General features: G+C 43.8%; 1 protein-coding gene across 1 annotated transcript in view; it reads right to left on the bottom strand.

Annotated features, from left to right (window-relative positions):
- Window positions 1-19,016, bottom strand: part of LOC100959601 (putative tetratricopeptide repeat protein 41) — an 81,399-nt gene extending 62,383 nt beyond the window's left edge. The window contains exons 1-5 of the mRNA XM_023509466.1: window positions 18,962-19,016; window positions 16,854-17,840; window positions 12,816-12,996; window positions 8,568-8,782; window positions 1,081-1,241 (exon numbers count right to left, since the gene is read on the bottom strand). Of these exons, the coding sequence (XP_023365234.1) occupies window positions 1,081-1,241; window positions 8,568-8,782; window positions 12,816-12,996; window positions 16,854-17,637 (1,341 nt within the window). The 5' untranslated portion in view covers window positions 17,638-17,840; window positions 18,962-19,016. The remainder of the gene's footprint in view (window positions 1-1,080; window positions 1,242-8,567; window positions 8,783-12,815; window positions 12,997-16,853; window positions 17,841-18,961) is intronic.
- Between the last annotated feature and the right edge of the window lie 823 nt (window positions 19,017-19,839).

Genomic DNA, 19,839 nt, shown 5'->3' with positions numbered 1-19,839 from the left:
TGGCAACCAGTGAATGGGATTTGATATGTGCAAAATTAGTGTAGATGAGGTAGATCAAATGATTAAACATAAGGAATATAGTAGGGGTCAAATAAGACTGATCAAAGTATAAAATAGGGGCTATGCACAATGGCTCATGCCTGCAATGCCAGCCCTGTGGGAGGCCAAGGGGGAAGGATCACTTGAAGGCAGGAGTTTGATACCAGCCTGTGCAACACAGTGAAACCCTATTGCTACAAAAAAATTAAAAAATAGCCAGGCCTAGTGTACACGCCTATATTCCCAGTTACTCAGGAGCCTAACGCAGGAAGATCACTTGAGCCCAAGAGTTCAAGGCTATGGTGAGCTATGATCGTGCCACTGTACTCCAGCCTGGGCAATAGAGTGAGACCCTGTCTTTTAAAAAAAAAAAAAAGAGCATAAATTAAGGAGGAGGGCAGACTCATGAGACCAGTGTAGGGGGAAAGACCACAGTTTTTGGAACCAGATTGCCTGAATTCTGAGTCCACCACCTATCTCGGGCCCTTAGACGAACCACCTGACATCTCTGGGCTCAGCCCTCTGCAAATGAGGATGACGAGCACCATCTCATCTTCACATGGTGGTTACAGCATGCCTGGCTCACTGTACTTGTACCATGTAAACATTTGTTCAATAAAACAGGCAGCAGATACTAAAAGTAATGTTGGTTCTAACTTAGGGTGACCAGACGTCCTGCTTTTGGCGGGACAGTCCCTATTTTCAACAATTTGTCCCATGTCCTGCAGTGTTTTAAAAAAGTCCTGATTTTTGGAAAGAATGTATGAATGGGCTGGAGAACAGTAAGGGAATATATGGTTTTCCACTGCCATGTGGCTATTTCACCAGGATAAGAGTTTTGCATTATTTTTGTTAATTTTATAATGTTAAACTGTAATAATAACAAATAATTGTTGAGAAGTGATTATCGAGAACTGCTTATCAAAGTTTGCATTGTTGTCAGGCCCTGCCCCTGCCCTGCCACGTGCCCCCCCCCCCAAATAATGGAATTTTCTTTTTATAGAATCATAATAAAATAGGGGTTATTTTAAAAGCTGTTACCTTCTGACCTGAAGTCCCATAAATGCCAATCAGTTCTTCAATTCCATCTAGTACAAGTACACATGGCTTTAAACTGATGGAAGCAATGAACATCTCTACAAGAAGTGAAAAGACCAAGACACTGGAGTCTTCATTAAGGAAATCCATTTCAAGTGGAGTACCTACAGCATAGAAATTTGCTCAAATTAGGTGAAAATGTCTCCATTATTGCTAAGATATGTTAATGGACGGGGAGGCAGAAGAGAGTGGGAAAGCCAAGTGCTACTCACAGCTGTCCAGCTGACAGACACATGTGTACTTGTGAATAATGTCCTCAAAATACCCAACGCAGGAGGGATAAAGACATTTACCACCAGATGTCTCCAATACATTTTCAGGATTTCATATAAAATATATTTTCGCGTAATCCAAAACATTACTCTCGTGTATCATCCAAAACATGACTTCCAGGGTGAAGAAATAAATCAGGTGACAAAGAGTTTGGATGGGAAGAAAGAGAAGTCCTACGATCTGGGAAGTTTCTGCAGCTCCTCGACACTGGTGCCATGTCGGGTCACAGCCACCACCCTGGTGCCTCCCACAATCACCCACGGCCTCATCTCTTGGTGCTAGCCCATCTCAAACCTTATGGAAGCAACCCTACATTCTTCACCTATGTTACTGAACCCCAGACCTTACATTCTCAAAGCTACAAGTTCTTAGGGAGAACTAAGCTATGGACCAGCAAAAAGCAAAGGAAGTCATTCCAGAGGACCAATCTGTCAGATTGTGATGCAATGACCTGGTGGCAGCAACCCCCCTAGCTAATATCCTAAAGTTTCCTACATAGTATCCTAAAAGCATTTTACTACATACAACTTCTGTACTGCATTTATTTTTGAAAAAGCAGTCTTTGCCATAGAAATTTGGGCAGATAGGGGTCTAGAAAATCAACTCATGTTGTAATGGATTAAGTATCTCAGATGCTCTGAGGTGCTACTACAGTCATCAACAGTAATCATGTTTTGTAAATATTTACTGGTTGCCTGTGATATGAAGGCCCTGTGCCAGTCACCAGAGGAGATAAAATGGCCTGGGGCAGAAAGTCAAGCACTTAAGCCATGTAAATGGGTTCTGTACATAAATAGCCACAATTCAAGGCAGAAAAGAGCTTCATGAAGCTCAATGCTTCACCCTTTGAACTGTTAAAAAAAATCTTTAAAATTAGGGACACTGTTGAGATATCAGACCTTTAAATGACAGAATTTTAGCACAGAAGTGGTTCTTACAAATCATCTAATCTAGTCCAAACCCCTCAATTTGTAATGAGGAAACTGAGGCCTGCAGAGGTGAAGGGATGTGAACACACAGATCGTCCAGAGCTTTTAAAACACTTATTTTTCTAATAGTTCAATTTCAAGCCATGCGTAGCCACCATGTCCTGGTGTGGATGGCTCATTAGCAGTCACTGGGGAGCCCACAGGGGTGTGGACTGTCTGCCTCTTCAACAAGGCTGGCAGGGGGGCTAAGTGACAAAGCAGACGGATGAGCCACAAGGGACAGGCACCACCTGACAATCATTAAGCACAGTCTCACCGGTACAATCAGCAAAAAGGAATCCCAAGCTAGACAAAAAACACTCAAGGAAGATCCTCATAGACGCGTGGCCTGGCCTATGAAGAAAAACGCGATGTGCGGCGTTTTTAAAATTATCATTTTCCTCAACATGATGCTGCAGGTAAAGTCAGCGTCAGTAAGTGTTGGAGAATGATCCCAGACACGTCTCTTTATTCTGGCAGAACCAATCTGTATCTGCTAAATGACAGTGGCCCGTTGACTAATTTAAATGGTAATACACTTGAGATGTGTTTAAAAACCTATTCCGTGGCTTGGGAATTGACTAACTCTTTATCCATGTTGTCAACATGGATTTATTGAGAAGCTTCTCTGTCTGTGTCAAGCACTGTGTATGACAATTAGCCAATACAATAGACATGATGCCTGCACTCATAGAACTCAGACAGGAAGACAAAAAATCAAACACGTACCGACCGGACTGTAAGTGACCTGAGGGACCAAGCAAGGTGACATCGTACAGTATTTGGAGGGAGACACCAAGGAAAGCTAAAATGCAATTGCACTAGGGCTATAGCTCCCACCTGGTTGAAGTGAGGGGTGAAGGAAAGAGGAACCCATCAGCCCGTGTATGGAAAGGCAGCCTTTGAATGGAGCCTTAGAGGAGGAGAAGGGGGTAGGCGCAGTGGCTCACACCTGAAATCCTCACACCTGTAATCCCAGCAGGAGATTCACTTGGGAGGCCCAGGCAGGAGAGTCACTTGAGCTTTGCAGTTTGAGACCAACCTGAGCAAGAGCAAGATCCCATCGCTACTAAAAATAGAAAAAAAAAAAATAGCGGGTTGTGGTGGCACACACCTGTCGTCCCTGCTTCTCGGAGGATGGCTTGAACCCAGGAGCTTGCGGCTGCAGCGAGCTATGAGCCACTGCACAGCACGCTAGCTGGGATGGCAGAGAAAAAAGGACAGAGAGAGAAGGCGTTCATTGCCCTGAGAAGAGGGAGGGCATTTCAGGAGAAAAGAACTGAACAAAGACACGGAGAGATGGAACTCATCCAAAAGAGTGAAATTTTCCCCTGTTGGCTCCAGGTGGCAGGACCATGCAGAAATGACTAGAACTCCACAGACACCGGAGCTTGCCAGCCTGCTCTGCCCACGTGTAGCTGCGTGGCCCTGCCATTCTTAGGCTCGGTTTCCCTATCCATGATCCTAATGGTACACAGAGCATTAAATGAGATTCTGATAAAACCCTTAGCACAGTGCCGGTACTCAGAAAGTCACCAACAAATGGAACTTGTTGTTATTCCGGGCTGCCACCAGGTTCCATGGGGTAACACAGAGACAACATGCAAATAAGAAAGTCAGTGACTGTCCTCTGACCTGCAAAGGGTATTTTCAATGACACCAGCTGCCTGCAAGGCAAGCAAAGGGCATGGGAGTCAGATTGCTGGCGGCTGGACACAAGACCCCTTTATTCTGGTGAGCAGGGCTTGAGGACAGAGGAGGAGAAACGTCAACATCACAGGAGGGTGTTCTGGGATTCCCAACAGGGCGGGTCCCTGGCCCACAGCCCATGCAGGAGCTGCAGCTGCAGACAGCTGAGGCAGCAGGAAAATGCTCTCTGCAAAGAAGCCAAGTCTGCTCCGTGCAGACTCGGTCTCTGAGGCAGCAGCAGCTTCTCCGCCTCTGTGCACACCCACCTCACCAGGTGAAACTCAGCTTTGCAGCAAAGGCTGGTTCGCTCTGGTTCGCTCACTGATCCTGGGTTAGCCTTCTACACCCACCCGCCAAACTGCTGTAGAGCTGTCCTTCCTCTTCTTAATCCAGCTAATGAATGGGAATGAACTATTTCCCTTAGCAGCCCCCACTCCCTGCTTCTTTCTCTAGCACAGTGAGAAATTTAAAAAATAATAAATAACAATGATAATAACAACAGCTATGTTCCAGGCACCATTTTATACACTTTCCATGTATTATCTTTAATCCTCATGTAGCTTTAGGAGGTAGGTACTATAAATCTCATCTCAGTTTACAGATGAGAAATTGGGGGACAGAGAGCTTAAGTCCCCAAGGTCATGCAGCTAGCAAATGGTGGAACCAGGATTGCAGGCTAGGTCCATAAGCACAGGCCTTCCCTTCAGCCTCCCGCCATTAATGAAAAAGGGTGTTCATTTAAGGACTGGGGGTGCCAAGTGTTCCCAAACTGTTCCTGAATTGTCAGTCTAAAGATCTGTCCGCTTGGAAAATAGCGGCTGTTTTTATTAGGAGCTTTCTGCACCCCAAACCACATTCATTAAAATAACAATTCACTTTGGGAATAAAATCATAATTGGGCTCGTACAGCTGAGTTTACATCATCAACCTGGCCAGACTGTATACCTTTGGGATGCGCCAGAATAGGATTAGTCATTGGATAGACACATAGACACGGTCACACCTGCTTCTACTGATTTTTCTGATTTTTATTTTACCCTCATGGTAAAGACAGTCCACACCCCTGTGGGCTCCCCAGTGACTGCTAATGAGCCATCCACACCAGGACATGGTGGCTACGCATGGCTTGAAATTGAACTATTAGAACAGCAACTATGAGAACAGCAACTGCAACTATGAGAACGGCAACTGCAAAGACCCAACCCACATGTCTACCCCTATTTACTCAGATACTCACCACTTGTACAGAACAGAGTTTCATACACCTGTCTCCTCACATGCGGATAAGAGTTATACATCAAAACTCACACTGGAGGGCGGCACCTGTAGCTCAGTGGGTAGGGAGCCAGCCACATACACGGAGGCTGGTGGGTTTGAGCCCAGCCTAGGCCAGCTAAACAACAATGACAACTGCAGTAACAACAACAACAAAAAAAAATAGCTGGGCGCTGTGGTGGGTGCCTGTAGTCTCAGCTACTTGGAAGGGGGAGGCAAGAGAATCGCTTAAACCCAAGAGTTTGAGGCTGCTGTGAGCTGTGATTGCCACAGTACTCTACCCAGGGCAACAGCTTGAGACTCTGTCTCAAAAAAAAAAAAAAAACTCCCACTGGAGCACACACATACCCAACTCAAGGCCCAGAGGCACACATGGGTATATGGCCCTGCATGAGAAGAGATGAATCCCCCAAAACAGCCACAGTCAGACACAGACATGCAAACATGTACCAGTGCATTTCTCACTGATAATAGCTGATATTCATCAGGGCTCACTGGACGTGACGCACTGAGCCAAGTGCCTTGGTCTTTCCCACATTCTGTTAGTTAATCCTCTCAACTACATGTATGTAGGTACTCTTTAAAAAACTATTATCTATGCCTTACAAAGAGGAAATCTGAGTCACAGAGGTTTAGAATAAGTCACCTAAGGTCCCATAGCTAATCAGTGGTGGCACAGGTTTGGATGCAGGTGACGAGGCCCCTCCAGCCGCTCCTGGCACAGGCACAGTGCAGATTCCACACGACTGTCATCACGCACTGGTACACGCCTTGCATCTTAACTGTCATGTGTGCAAAGCAGAACACTTGATTTCTCCCCAGCCTACCAATGTTGGCCCATCTCACCCAACCACCCTCCCTTTCTGCCTAGTTTCCTAAAGCCTGAAGCTAGGAAGCTAGGACTATTCCTCAATTCCTCCCTTTCCTTCAATCCCTCAGCAAATCCTCAACCCCCTCCTAAAGCTTCCACTGCTATTGTCCTCTCCAAGCCACTGTCATCCCTTACAGGGACCACTGCAGTAGCCTCTAGGTGTCTCTGCCTCGTCCTTGTGCCCCTACATCCATTTCCCACACATCAGACTGATTTTGATCTTTTTAAAAATAATCAAATCCAAGTGTCACTCCCCTCTTAAAACCCTCCACTGGGGCCAGGTGTGGTGTTTCACATCTGTAATGCTTGTACTCTAGACGGCCGAGTAGGGTGGGTCACCTGAGCTCAGGAGTTTGAGACCAGCCTAAGCAAGAGTGAGACCCACCTATACTAAAAATAGAAAAAAACCGAGGCAAGAAGATTACTCAAGCCTAGGAGTTTCAAAATACAAAACCTCCACTGGCCTCTCATTGCATTTAATAGAATCCAAATCCCATATTCTGGTCTATGAACCCCAATATAAATTGGCCCAGCCTTTCTGCTTCATCTAGAATTGGTGTGCTCTCACCCAGTGGGCAAAATGTAAGGGTACATTGGCTCAGCGCCTGTAGCATAGTGGTTACGGCGCCAGCCACATACACAGAGGCTGGCAGGTTCAAATCTGGCCCCTGGCCAGCTAAAACAGCAATGACAACTGCAACAAAAAAATAGCCAGGCATTATGGCAGGTGCCTGTAGTCCCAGCTACTGAGAGGCTGAGGTAAGAGAACCACTTTAAGCCCAAGAGTCTGAGGTTGCTGTGAGCTGCGACACCACAGCACTCCACTGAGGGCAAATGTAAGGGTATATGGCACACCTCCTGGGTGAGGGGCACAACTACAACCTTACCTAACAAACACAACATTATAACCTAATTGTTTGCACCCTCATATTAATCTGAAATAAAAATAAAATAAAACAGAAATGAGCTTCCATTTAAGAAGCCACTGAAATGGGATTTAGTTGATACAGCAGCTAGTTAGCCTAACCAGTCCTGACACATAGTCCCTGACTACTCCAATAGCCACCTGTCACCACATCACACCACTCAGCGTGGCAATGATCGTTATTTGATGTCTCTTATTTATTTGTTATCTGCCTTTCTCCACTAGAACATGATATGGATGGGGCCATGACCTACTTGCCTGACTTACTCCTGGAGTCCTAGACTGGGAAGAGTGTCCAGCATAGAACAGGTAACCAGCAACTATTTTGTAATGAATGAGCAAGTGAGTAAATGAACAGGCTCAGGGAATACTACAGAGGAGGGGCAATGGTCAGGAGGACCATTGTGCTTGTCTCCTTGACAAGGCTATTCCTGAAATATCAGGCTGGCTCCTTCCCTCCTCTCTTGCAGGTATTTATTTTAATGTCTTTTCTGCAGTGAGACCTCCCAGACCCTATTTAAAATCCTAACAGTTCCTGTGTGCACACTGCCTTCCTTCTCGCTCTGCTGCTTCTTCATGGAACTTCCCACCATCTAACAGTCTTTTCTTCAGTTACTCAGTTAACTCTTCCCCAGTAATGTGAAAACTGCATGGGGTAGGGACTTTTGCCCATTTTGTTCACGGCTATATCCTCACTGCCTGGAATAATGCCATGACACATAAAGGTACTCAATTAATAGTGGTGAAAGGGCTTGGCACCTGTGGCTCAAGCGGCTAAGGCGCCAGCCACATACACCTAAGGTGGCAGGTTCGAATCCAGGCCGGGCCTGCCAAAACAACAATGATGGCTGCAACCAAAAAATAGCCGGGCGTTGTGACGGGCACCTGTGGTCCCAGCTACTTGGGAGGCAGAGGCAGGAGACTCGCTTGAGCCCAGGAGTTGGAGGTTGCTGTGAGCTGTGATGCCATGGCACTCTACCCAGGGGGACAGCTTGAGGCTCTGTCTCAAAAAAATAAAATAAAATAAAAAAATAGTGGTGAAAGAAGAAAGAAAGAGAGAGGAAGGAAGGGAGAAAGGATGGAGGGGAGGGAGCAGGAAGGAGGTAAGGAAGAAAAGAAAGAGAAAGGAAAGAAAGAAGAAAAGGGAAGAGGAAGGGAAGGGAAGGAAAGGGAAGCAAAGAGAAGGAAGAAAGTAAGGAAAAAAGGGGAAGGGAAGAAGGAGAGGAAGAAAGACAGACAGATAGGGACAGAAGGAAGGAGAGAGTTTATCTCTGTGAGGGGAAGGGGCAGGTAGATATGTAAGAAAGAGAATAAGGGGTTTGGATCAGAACAAGAAAACAACAGCCACATGAGCAGAAGACAAAGCCGTTCGTTTCCAGCCCACCAGACGTTTTCTGAATAAATGGGCAAGCTTCATCCCATTAGTTACCGTAGTTCTCAAGATGTAATTCTGTGACGAAGTAATGGATCACAGACATGATGTCACTGCTTTCACAGGTGCTCCCCAAAAACTGAGATATCATCAGCACGCTCGGATATTTCTTTCTGAAATAGTTCACCCAGTTGGCAATCAGAGTGGACTTCCCACAACCGCGTTCTCCAGACAAGAGCAAAATAGACTTGTAAGCTGGAAAAGAATTTACTCTGAAAAATAAAGGGGCGAAATGTAGTCAAGTCTATTTACCAAGGAAGGTAGACAGGTGGGCAAAGAGAACAGGGTGGGAGAGAAGGGGGAAGGAGGAGAAAATTGCCCTGCATACATTTTGCCTCTAGCTCTACTCTCAATTTGGGCCTCGGTTGGGTTCAAAGAAGTCATTCACCCTCTGGGCTTGAGTGTGGTCCGATATAAAATTAGGAGAGTAGGCTGGGTGCAGTGGCTCAGGGCTATAATCCTAGCACTCTGGGAGCCGAGGCAGATAGACTGCCTGAGCTCAGGAGTTCAAGACCAACCACCCTGAGCAAGTGCAACAGGTGTCTCTAAAAGATAGCCAGGCATTGTGGTGGGCACCTATAGTCCCAGCTACCAGGGAGGCTGAGGCAAGAGAGTTGCTTTGAGCCCAAGAGTTTGAGGTTGCTGTGAGCTATGAAGCCATAGTACTCTACAGATGGTGAAAAAATTAAGATTCTGTCTCAAAAACAAAAAACTTAGGAGAGTAGAAGTAACCTTAGAAGGCCCTTCCAGCTACACACATCCTAGGGTTGTCCTATAAAAACCCAAGGTTACATAAAGGGTCAAAAACTGAATCAATCATATGACCATCAGTCCTGATGACCACCATAAAACACATTAGAAGTTCAACTTTAAAAAAGTAATTCATTGCCTCGGTGCCTATAGCACAGTGGTTACGGCACCAGCCACATACACCAAGACTGGTGAGTTTGAACCCGGCCCAGGCCAGCTAAACAACAATGACAACTGCAACCAAAAAATAGCCAGGTGTTGTGGTGGGCACCTGTAGTCCCAGCTACTTGGGATGCTGAGGCAAGAGAATAGCTTAAGCCCAAGAGATTGCTGTAAGCTGTGACACCATGGCACTCTACCGAGGGCGACAAAGTAAGACTCTGTCTCACAAAAATAAATAAATAAAAATAAAATAAGACTAATTAAAAAAAAAAAAGTCATTCATTAATGACTCACTAAGAAGCTTCTCCCCCACCAGGGTGTGGCAATATTCCATAAATATGGTCTCTTTGAACCGACAGACAACAACATAAGTTGTCTTGTTGCTTTAGTTTTTAGCAAAAAGCTTCTAGATAGGCAGAGTCTTCTCAGGTTCATGAATATCACTATATATGGCCTCTAGTCTCGTGCCTTACACAGTTACGGCTCAATAAATACACATCTAGTGAGTTTTCATTGGTGTCAATTACATAAGATGGAGGTTACCAGGCTTACCTTATTCACAGCACCTGACCATAAACTGTTACATGAGTCAATAAAATATAATAAACTGAGATTCAGCAAAGAAAGAGGACCAGTCTGAAAGCTGATGAAAATGGAAAACTAAAGCAGTGTCCTTAGAAGATACTTCATAAGAATTCCATCGCCTTCGCGTGACTTAGGAATCAGTGCTCTATTGTGGAAATTCTTTCACCAGCAGATTCGAGTGGTCGGATTAGATTACATGCCCTGCGTTTCCACCTTGCCCTCATGCCCTCTATCCGCAACCAAGCAGGGAGAGTGAATCCTTTGAGATGCACCATATGTGTAGGTCATCGCTCTGCTCAAATGCAGCGAAAGCCCAAGTCCCTACCGTGACCTGTGAGACAAGACTCACCCTCCTGTCACCCAGCACCTCTCTGACCTCTGCCCCAGCCACTCTCACTGCAGCTCTGACTTCCTGCGGCCTGGTGTCCCTGCTATTTCTCTAGCCTCAGGGCCTCGGTGTCGGCCATGACCTCATCTGGAAGGCTCTTGCCATCCATATTTGCATAGCCTGCTCTCACATCCACTTCTAGTAGTTACCCAAATACCACCTTCTCCATGAGGCTTCCCTCACCCTATTCCCTTTCAAAGTTTCATTTGCTCCCTAGCACTTGAACGTATGTAGCATATACATACGTTACATGTTTATTAGGGTTATGGCCTGTCTTCACCGTGCAAGCTCCAAAGAGGCTGGGGTTCTTGTCTCTCTATTCACTACGGTATGTCTTGTGTCTAAAATAGTTCTTGGTGCCTAACACATAAAAACAAGGAAGGAAAAATGCAAATATACATGGACACAATTAGGGCTAGAATCTTACAGATGTCTTCTCAAGAACAAATAGATAACAAAAACATGGCAAAGCAATCTGTGGCTCCTTTCAAAGTGAGAAGGGAAAAAAATGCTCTTGAGGCATGTGGTTGATTGGTAAAACAATGCTTTGCAACTTGAAAAGGACACTCCTTTTCTGTTGACCTCCACACTCTATTGGGGAACTCACAGTAGAGGGCATTGTTTCCAAATGGCCAAACAAAGCCCTGAATGTTTTCACACAGCTAATCTAAAAGACTCAATACATTGTTGTATTTTTATCGAGCACAATAATTCGAGTTGTTTAATTGCAATTAGGTTTATTAAACTTCTCCACTCTGAAATACTCAAAATCATAACTTAAAGGAGAAATAATTCACATACCAAAAATCTTGCACTTTTAAGCACACAATTCAATGGTTTTCATTATGTTCACAAACATCCTCCTGTTTAGTTCTAGAATATGTTCAGCACCCCAAATAAGAAACTTTGTACCCATTAAGAGTCATTCTCCATTTCCCCCCAACTTTACCCCCCAGGAGCTACTGAGCAATTTCCTGTCTCTACAGATTTGCCTACTCAATCCTAACATTCTTAACCTGTGACCCGTATATTTCTCCTGTAGTCATAAAAATATTGACTAAGCGTCATATTTCAATAACCAAATAAATTATTTTCCTCTTGGCACGTGCTGTCAGAACCACAAGAATGTTGGTAGCTCCACGCCTGAGTGGACTCCACTGGTGGGTGCTGAGCCCAGGGTAGAGGGCAATGGTGGAGGACAGCCCTGAGCCACCGCAGCCACTGAGGGCTTATTCCAGGATAAATGAGATCCATGGTCAAAGCTGGAGGGTGAGGATGGAAGAAATATTGACTAAGAAATAAAAGTACCACCAGACACAGTGGCTTACACCTGTAATCCCAGCAGTTGGGAGGCAGAAGCAGGTGGAATGCCTGAGTTCAGAGGTTGGAGGCCAGCCTAAGCAAGAGCAAGACCCCGATTCAAAACAATAGTTAGGGGTTGTGATGGGCGCCTGTAGTTCCAGCTGCTCGAGAGGCTGAGACAAGAGAATCACTTAAGCTGTGATTGTGAGCTGTGAGGCCGTGGCACTCTACTGAGGGCAACAAAGTGACACTCTGTCTCAAAAAAAAAAGAAAAGAAATAAAAGTACCCTCAGACGTGGCACTCAACTGAGGGCAACAAAGTGACACTCTGTCTCAAAAAAAAAGAAAAGAAATAAAAGTACCCTCAGACCCTCCCTCATTTCTAGGGATGAGACTGGGAAGGGCACCTTAGGCAACCTGAGCTTTCTTAGCTGGTCTCAGCTTCTAGCCCACAGGGTATGTCACCACCCAGGGTGGCAAAGATACAGAAGTTACACTGCAGGGGACACTAGATAAAACAGGGAAGGAGTGCACACATTGGCTAAGATAACTCAACTCCTTCCATGTAAACACAAAGCATGATGTGGCCTGTATCATTTTAGTAAGTGCTGGCTTAGTATCTGAACGTCATTAATAATGATAATCTATGTACAGAAGCTGTTTGTAAACTATACAACACTATGCGGATTTGTTATTTGCATGTCCTATCTAATCTGTCTCTTTAAAGTCATTCTGTCATTCTTGGGAACGACTGAGACCAATTTTGACAGAGTGGGAGGAAAGAGAGGGCAGATTCTCTGCTGCCCTCTCGGAGTTTATAATCTTCTTGAGAACACTGGAAGAAAGTGTATGAAACACCAGAGAAGCTTTGCAAATGCACAGCGATAAGGAAATTCTAACTCAGGGGTGGTTTCCACAGGGTCTCTCTTACAGGAGAGGATGGGCAGAGAATGGGGGACATGAGGAGAGACGACCCAAATTTAGGGGATCACATTTACCAAAGTCAGGCTGTTTTGCTTGGGCCCCATGGAAAGGCTTGGAACTTCTGGACTTCTTACCTGAGAACAGAATCTAAACTGGAATTTGCTGCTGCATTGTTAAAATCCATTTCCACATCCTTTAAGGCAAATTTTTCCAAGATTTCAAAGGTCCTTTTGGACTCCTTGGAAATAACAAACACTTGCTCGCACTTCTCAGTAAATTCTTCGTGATAGGAACGTTCAAACCTGTGCTTGTAGTCTTCATAGTCAAAAAGATAAGTTTTAGTATTTTAGATTTGTAGTTTCACATTTTCAAGTGTACATGGTTATTTATTATAAATGCCCTGGACAGTTTCTGTCTCTTCTATCAATATCACCTTCTTTCCATTTGGGCTCCGTATTTCACAGTTCATTCCATGAGCCAGGGAAAGAAAACTATAACCATCCTCATGCTATTTACACCTGGAATACTATTACAAGTCATTTCATGACCTCAGTCAGAATGATAAGAGCAAAACAACATTAGACTTGCTATATATATTCTGTTATTTTTCCGAATCGGTAGCTAAGTAGGAAGTTGCCTAATTCAATCATGCAGTGTATATGCAGTGTCCATGGCAGAGATTGGAGGTAGTGGAGTATACATTTAGGATAAGATGCCAGGGGCTGGATATAGTGGTTCACACCTGTCATCCCAGCACTTTAGGAGACCAAGGTGGGGGAGAATCACTCGAGGCCAGGAGTTTGAGACCAGCCTAGATAACATAGCAAACCTGCATTCATTTAAAAAAAAAAAAACTTTTTAAATTAAATTAGCTAGGCCATAGTGGCTTGTGTCTGTAGTCCCAGCTACTTGGAAGGCTGAGGCAGGGGGATTGCTTGAGCTCAGGAGTTGAGGGCTGCAGTGAGCTATGATTGAGCCACTACACTCCAGCCTGAGAGACAGAGCAAGGACTCATCTCCAAACAAACAAACAAACAATGACACCCCAATACAAATGACAACCATAGGTACAGTTGCAGCTCTGAGACTGGGTGAGTACTTTAAACTGTCTGGTAAAATAAGGGGATGGGCAGACAATGGGATGATCTCTGGAGTTTCTTCCAGGTTCAATTTACTGCAATTCTACACTCATTACATTTAATCCTAATTAAAGTCAGGGCGTCCTAGTATGCCAAACTGCTCTCTTATCTCTGGTGACATCCACATTGCCCAAGTTTGTATTTTTTAAGGGTAGAGGCTGTTGTCAACATATTCGGGAAAAGAAAGAGCAGACAGGTTAGCCTGGTAGGTTCCCAAGATGCTCACCTTCTATGTTTATAGTTAACTGGGCTGCCTCATGGGCATGGTGAAGAGCAGAACAGACCTGGGGGGCTTATAGTCAGGGCAAGGTCAGCTTCAAGTGTCAAGATCTTAGAATCTGGGATGCCCTAACATTCAGTCGGCCTCATGTGCTAATCTTAAGCTTCACCCATTATTCTTGGTACCTTCAAGGACCTCAAAAGCACTTATAAGGTCAAGAGTCTAAAGTGATAGTTCTATATCATCTGACATGAACTACCAGCTGGCCAAATGACCTATTGCTCCCCTAGCTGTGGACTGTGAGATTTTGGAGCTGAGTGATTAAAGACTACTGAAGACCCAAAAGGAAAAAGAATTTAGCACATCTTTCTAAAGCATTTTTTATAATCCATCCATCCTGTATCTTCTAATTCAGACCACATATATACATTCAAGAATAAAGTCTAGGCTTGGCACTCATAGCTCAGTGGTTAGGGAGCCAGCCACATACACCGAGGCTGCTAAACAACAGCAGACCAGGTCTGCTAAACAACAATGACAACAACACAGCAAAATAAAATAGCCAGGCATTGTGGAGGGCACCTGTAGTCCCAGCTACTTGGGAGGCTGAGACAGGAGAATTGCTTAAGCCCAAGAGTTTGAGGTCGCTGTGAGCTGTGATGCTGCTTAAGCCCAAGAGTTTGAGGTTGCTGTGAGCTGTGATGCCACACCACTCTACCAAGGATGACATAGTGAGACTCTGTCTCAACAAAAAGAAAATAAAGTCTAAAACAAGTTAATCTTTCAACAATATCCAAAACCAAAAACTAAGGAGACTACTATTGAGAAATAATCTGACCCTAACCTAAGTATACAAAAGCCTTGATTTTGAACACATTAGTGAATATTACTCAATGGATTCAATTCAGACTGAGATTAGTAAAAGAATATTAATATTAACCACATTTCTGACTTTAGACCAATGCACACATTCTTCCAGGACCCATTCGGCATTATTATTCTCATCAGTTATTTATCCTGTGCCTAATTTGTGCTAGGTGCTGTTTTTCAGCGTTTGGCAAACATTTCTACTCTCAAAGTAGTTAATGTTAGCCCATCTTTTTTTTTTTTTAAGAGGCAGAGTCTCATTTTGTCACCCTCAGTAGAGTGCCGTGGCATCACAGCTCACAGCAACCTCCAGCTCTTGAGCTGAGGCAATTCTCTTGCTTCAGCCTCCTGAGTAGCTAGGACTATAGGTGCCTGCCACAACCCCGGCTATTTTTTTGTTGCAGTTTGGTCAGGCCGAGTTCAAACCCACCACCCTCGGTACATGGGGCCAGCACCCTAATCACTGAGTCACAAGCTCCACCCAATGTTAGCCCATCTGACAGAAGAAAATAATTAAGGCTTACCAATATTAAGTAATTCGCTTATTAAGTATTAAGGTCACACAACTAGGAACTGAAAAATATAGAATCTGATGACATATATGTCAAATTCTAACACCCTAAGTTAGTAGTAAATATTTGGGATACTTTTTGGCTGCCCAACATCAATTTACTCCACCCAACTTACTCCATTCTAATTTTCAGTTAACAGCCCTAGATTTTCATGTGGGATCCACCCATCCCTACTGTTGGTTCATATTATTCCAGTGAATCTGACTCCACTTCTAGCTCCAGAGGTGACCTATGACCCAGGAGTAAGCAATCAGAGCATCACTTTCTCTTGGTACTAGTGACTGAGTCAGATGCAGGCACATGGCCCAGGGCAGGCTAACCTGAGTCCTAGTCACCGCTAAGACTGGGAGCAGTTCACTTCTGCTGAACTTGAACCTGGAGCAATTACAGCATTTTCCTCCATGAAAGGAGCCATGGAGCTAAGCCAACATCAGGGCGGCAGAGCCAAGCTGCGAAACAGTGAGAGATGAGGGTCTGGTAACATCATTTCATCATCTAAGCCACTGGATGAAGGCTGAGCTGAACCAGACCTAATCTTGGGCTTTGCAGTTATAAATGCTAATAAATTCCCATTTCCTTGAAGGTAGTTTGAGTTATTTGCAACCAAAAGAGTTGTGACCGATAAGTGTTCTTTTCCAGGGTCCAAAAGGATTTGCCTTGTAGGCAGAGTTTTGTTTAGCCAGCATAGGTTGGTCTTTGCCCCACCCCCCACACTGCATTCAGATGACTGTAACATTGGTGACACACTTAATTACTATACAATAGCTTTCATTTGCTCATGTGCAAATCCAGAATTACAGCACCTACTTTGCAGGGCTAACCCTTGAAGATTAAATGTGATACACACACCAAGCACAAGATAATTATTATAACAATAAAAGTTTGTTCCTTTCCCTTTAGCCCAGGATTTCTCAGCCTCAGCACTATTCACATTTTGGGCTGGGCAAGTCTTTAGCAAAGGGCTGTCTTGGGGACTGTAGGATGGTCAACAGTATCACTGACCTCTTCCCACAAGGTGCCAGTGGCTCTCCCCCAATTGTGACAACCAAAAATATCTTTAGACATGGCCAAATGTCACTGGAGGGGGCAAAATTGGTTAAGTACCACTGCCCCAGATCCACATGTTAACTGCTAGATATTTAGGTCTTCCCTGAGCTCCTTAACTTCCTTAATAATCTTCCATGACCCCATTATTTACTCTGACTTTGTTACAAAAATCTTCAAAACGAACAAATACGTGTTACAAGTATACAGTAATAATTTTAACTGCTTAAGGACTATTTCCAGCTGTTTAAAAAATTCCTTTTATAAGAAAGACCTACAAAACATTAGCCTTCTACCGAGGACAGACTCAGCTATCTCTGTATTTACTAACCTATATTTTCAATCCTTGGAGTGGCTGGGTAAAGCTTTTCTATCACAACCGACCAGTCCTTGAAAAGCAGCTCACCCAGCTCACGGAGATCTGCATAAAATCGGACGGGGAGCCCTTTACTAATAATCTTGGCCTTAAGCCTTCCAACCCTCAATTTTTCTTTTTCATTCACCGTAGAACCTGAAGGCGGCTTCTCTTCCTTTTTCTCGTCTACTGTCCTCAGCGTGGCTCCCTTCCGAAAGTAAAAATACTGAAATTCCGACTCATTCCGAAATGCTGCTTGAATGATCTCAAACTCCAGCAGACTGCAGTTGGGATTCTCCAGGACCCAGGGATAACCATTTTTGGCAGCAACATAGAGATTCTGTTCTAGTTTGGATAAATTTGACAAGTCAGTAGCTTTGAAGAATGTGAACGCTGAGTAGTCGGGGAGAAAGTCCCCGTATGTCTGACCCAGCATGCAGATGAAAAAGGGGTAGCAGCTGTTCACGTGGTCCAGACAGAGCTTCAGATGCTGCGACTGGAGACAAGAGTGCTGTCGAAACAGGTTGGCTGGGGAGGATTCGGGGGTCTCCGCTGCTGACCGACTCAGGTCCACAGCTTTGAAATATGTGCCTCGGGAATTGCAGAGTGTCTTAAGCTGAGGGAAGATGTTATTTGCCAAAAAGTCTCTCTCTTCTTGAAAATCATTCAGAGTTGCGCAGATATAAGGCTGAATGGGTTTATGGGGCTGTGAAAGGAACTGGGCATATCGCTCTGTATTTTCCTCTGTCTTCTGGCTCATGCCTCCTTGCTCAGGGACAACTTAAAATACAACAATTTTTATTCACCGATCCCACTGTTTTTAAGTCTTCCTCCTGATTATGTTTGCCATGAACACATGGGGATCGTTCCCCGCAATGGTTTTTGTCTTAACAAAATTGGAAGGTGAAAAATGCCAGCCAATGGAGGGATCAGAGTTGAAAAACAATCTAGTTTCAGTCAAGACTGAAAAAGAAAAGACACATTCATTTTAGGATTACAGGCAGTCGGTGTCTCCCCTGTTCTCCCAAAACTTTTGCTGAAGAACTGAGAACCATGGGGAGGGGGCCCACTGGGTGTCAGGCCTTCCTTCTTCTCCCCCCACTGCTGCTCTGTCTACCCAGTGTTGCTACTTCTGCCCCTGTGACTTTGGAAATTATGGAAGAGCACTTGTGCAGAAAAAGAAAACACATCCCGAAAAGGAGCCCAGAGTCTTTAGGAGCCGGACAAGCCAAGGAATACCGTGATTTGACCAGAAACAAGAATGAAAACAGGTATGACGTTGAGGTCAGGACAGGCTGAACAAACCAAAGTATCACAAGACCAGGAATGGAACTGACAGATGAAAGGCAGGGAAGTCTAGATCTAAGAATTTGATGGAGTTCAGTGATTTTTTTTTTAAGTTTTAAATTATGCAGGCTCATACAACATTCCATTCATCTCTCTGTGCTGGGAACTAAATTCCACCGAGGTAATGGAAAAACACACACCCTCTGCCAATGACATAACTAAGCTTGCAAGAGCTCAGAAAAAAAAAATTATGGAAACAACCTAGTTTTTCTGAGCTTTTTCTTGAAATAACTCATGTCCATAGGAAAGACTGCTTTTTTTGGTTTGGTTGCTTTCACTTGTGAAAAAATATATCATGTTATCAAGCCCAAAGCAATTTTTCATTAAGATCGCTGGATAACAATAATGCGGTCCCTTTTAAAAGAGCATTAACCAACGCTTTTGCATTGATTTGTCCAACAATCCTGTGATAGATAAGATTATCACCCTACTTCACAGACAGGGTAAGTAACATGTCCAGTTATTTAGCCAGTAAGTAGAAACAGGATCTAAACACAGGTCAGCCTGACTCCACAACAAATACGTGATAATGCCTCCCTATTACAAAAATAACACCCTAAGTTATAAAGGAGACACCATATATCAGTGGGTGGGAAACACCTATCCAACAAACAGTAGTCTAACAAAGAGGTGCAATTTGGAAAAAAGTAATTTAAACTACAATCTTACAAAAATAAAACTCAAAAATGGCAGAATAGATACCAAGGATAGGGATGGGGTGTTAATAGACTTCTCACCAGTCATGTAGGAAGGAGTCTTGAGATAGATCACTAGCCCGTGAAAATATCCACCTTCTTCTATTCTCTTGTAGTTAGAGGTCATTCCTATTTAATTCACGTCCTTAACACCTCATGTGCTGACAGGCTCAAAGTAGGTGCTAGGGAAATACAGTACTTGTTGAATTTAATATTTTTAAATGAAAAAGATAAATAAATATTTATCAAACCTGAAGTTGATTTCCCAAATTTATAACCTATAAAAGAAATCACAAAAGAAAAGACGGACAGATGAAATTACATTTTAAGGAAGACTTAAGAAAGAAAACAATGGATCATAATACTATCTGCCACAGATAATTTTATCTTTATTGTAAGCAAAACACTAACGCCAACATCCCAGAAAAGATATAAGCAAGAGATACATATAGACGAAAAAGAAAAACAATATAAGAATACATGGAAAAGAATATTTAACTTTCCTAGAATTCAATGAGATTTTCAAATAATGATTTTTTAAAAAAATTATAGCTATCAGAATGTTGATGAAATTTGTATCTCGTATATAACTATGGAATTGAAAAGTGGTAATCTTGGAAAATTGGTAATCTTAGAAAGCTATTTTGAAAGCTATATTTCAAAATATATTAAAGCATATATAATCTTTGACTCAATAATTCTACTTCCTGGAAATCACTCCCAAAGAATTAATGCAAACGGCAGAAAACTGCAGGCATTAAGAAATTCCCTTTCGGCTTGACGCCTGTGGCTCAAGCGGCTAAGGCGCCAGCCACATACACCTAAGGTGGGGGGTTCGAATCCCCAGCCCGGGCCCGCCAAACAACAATGATGGCTGCAACCAAAAAATGGCCAGGCGCTGTGGCGGGCGCCTGTAGTCC

The sequence above is a fragment of the Otolemur garnettii genome, unplaced genomic scaffold (genome assembly GCF_000181295.1).
Source record: "Otolemur garnettii isolate 467f Iridium unplaced genomic scaffold, OtoGar3 scaffold00007, whole genome shotgun sequence".
Classification (NCBI taxonomy): Eukaryota; Metazoa; Chordata; class Mammalia; order Primates; family Galagidae; genus Otolemur; species Otolemur garnettii.
This window is presented reverse-complemented; position numbering and strand designations above follow the sequence as displayed.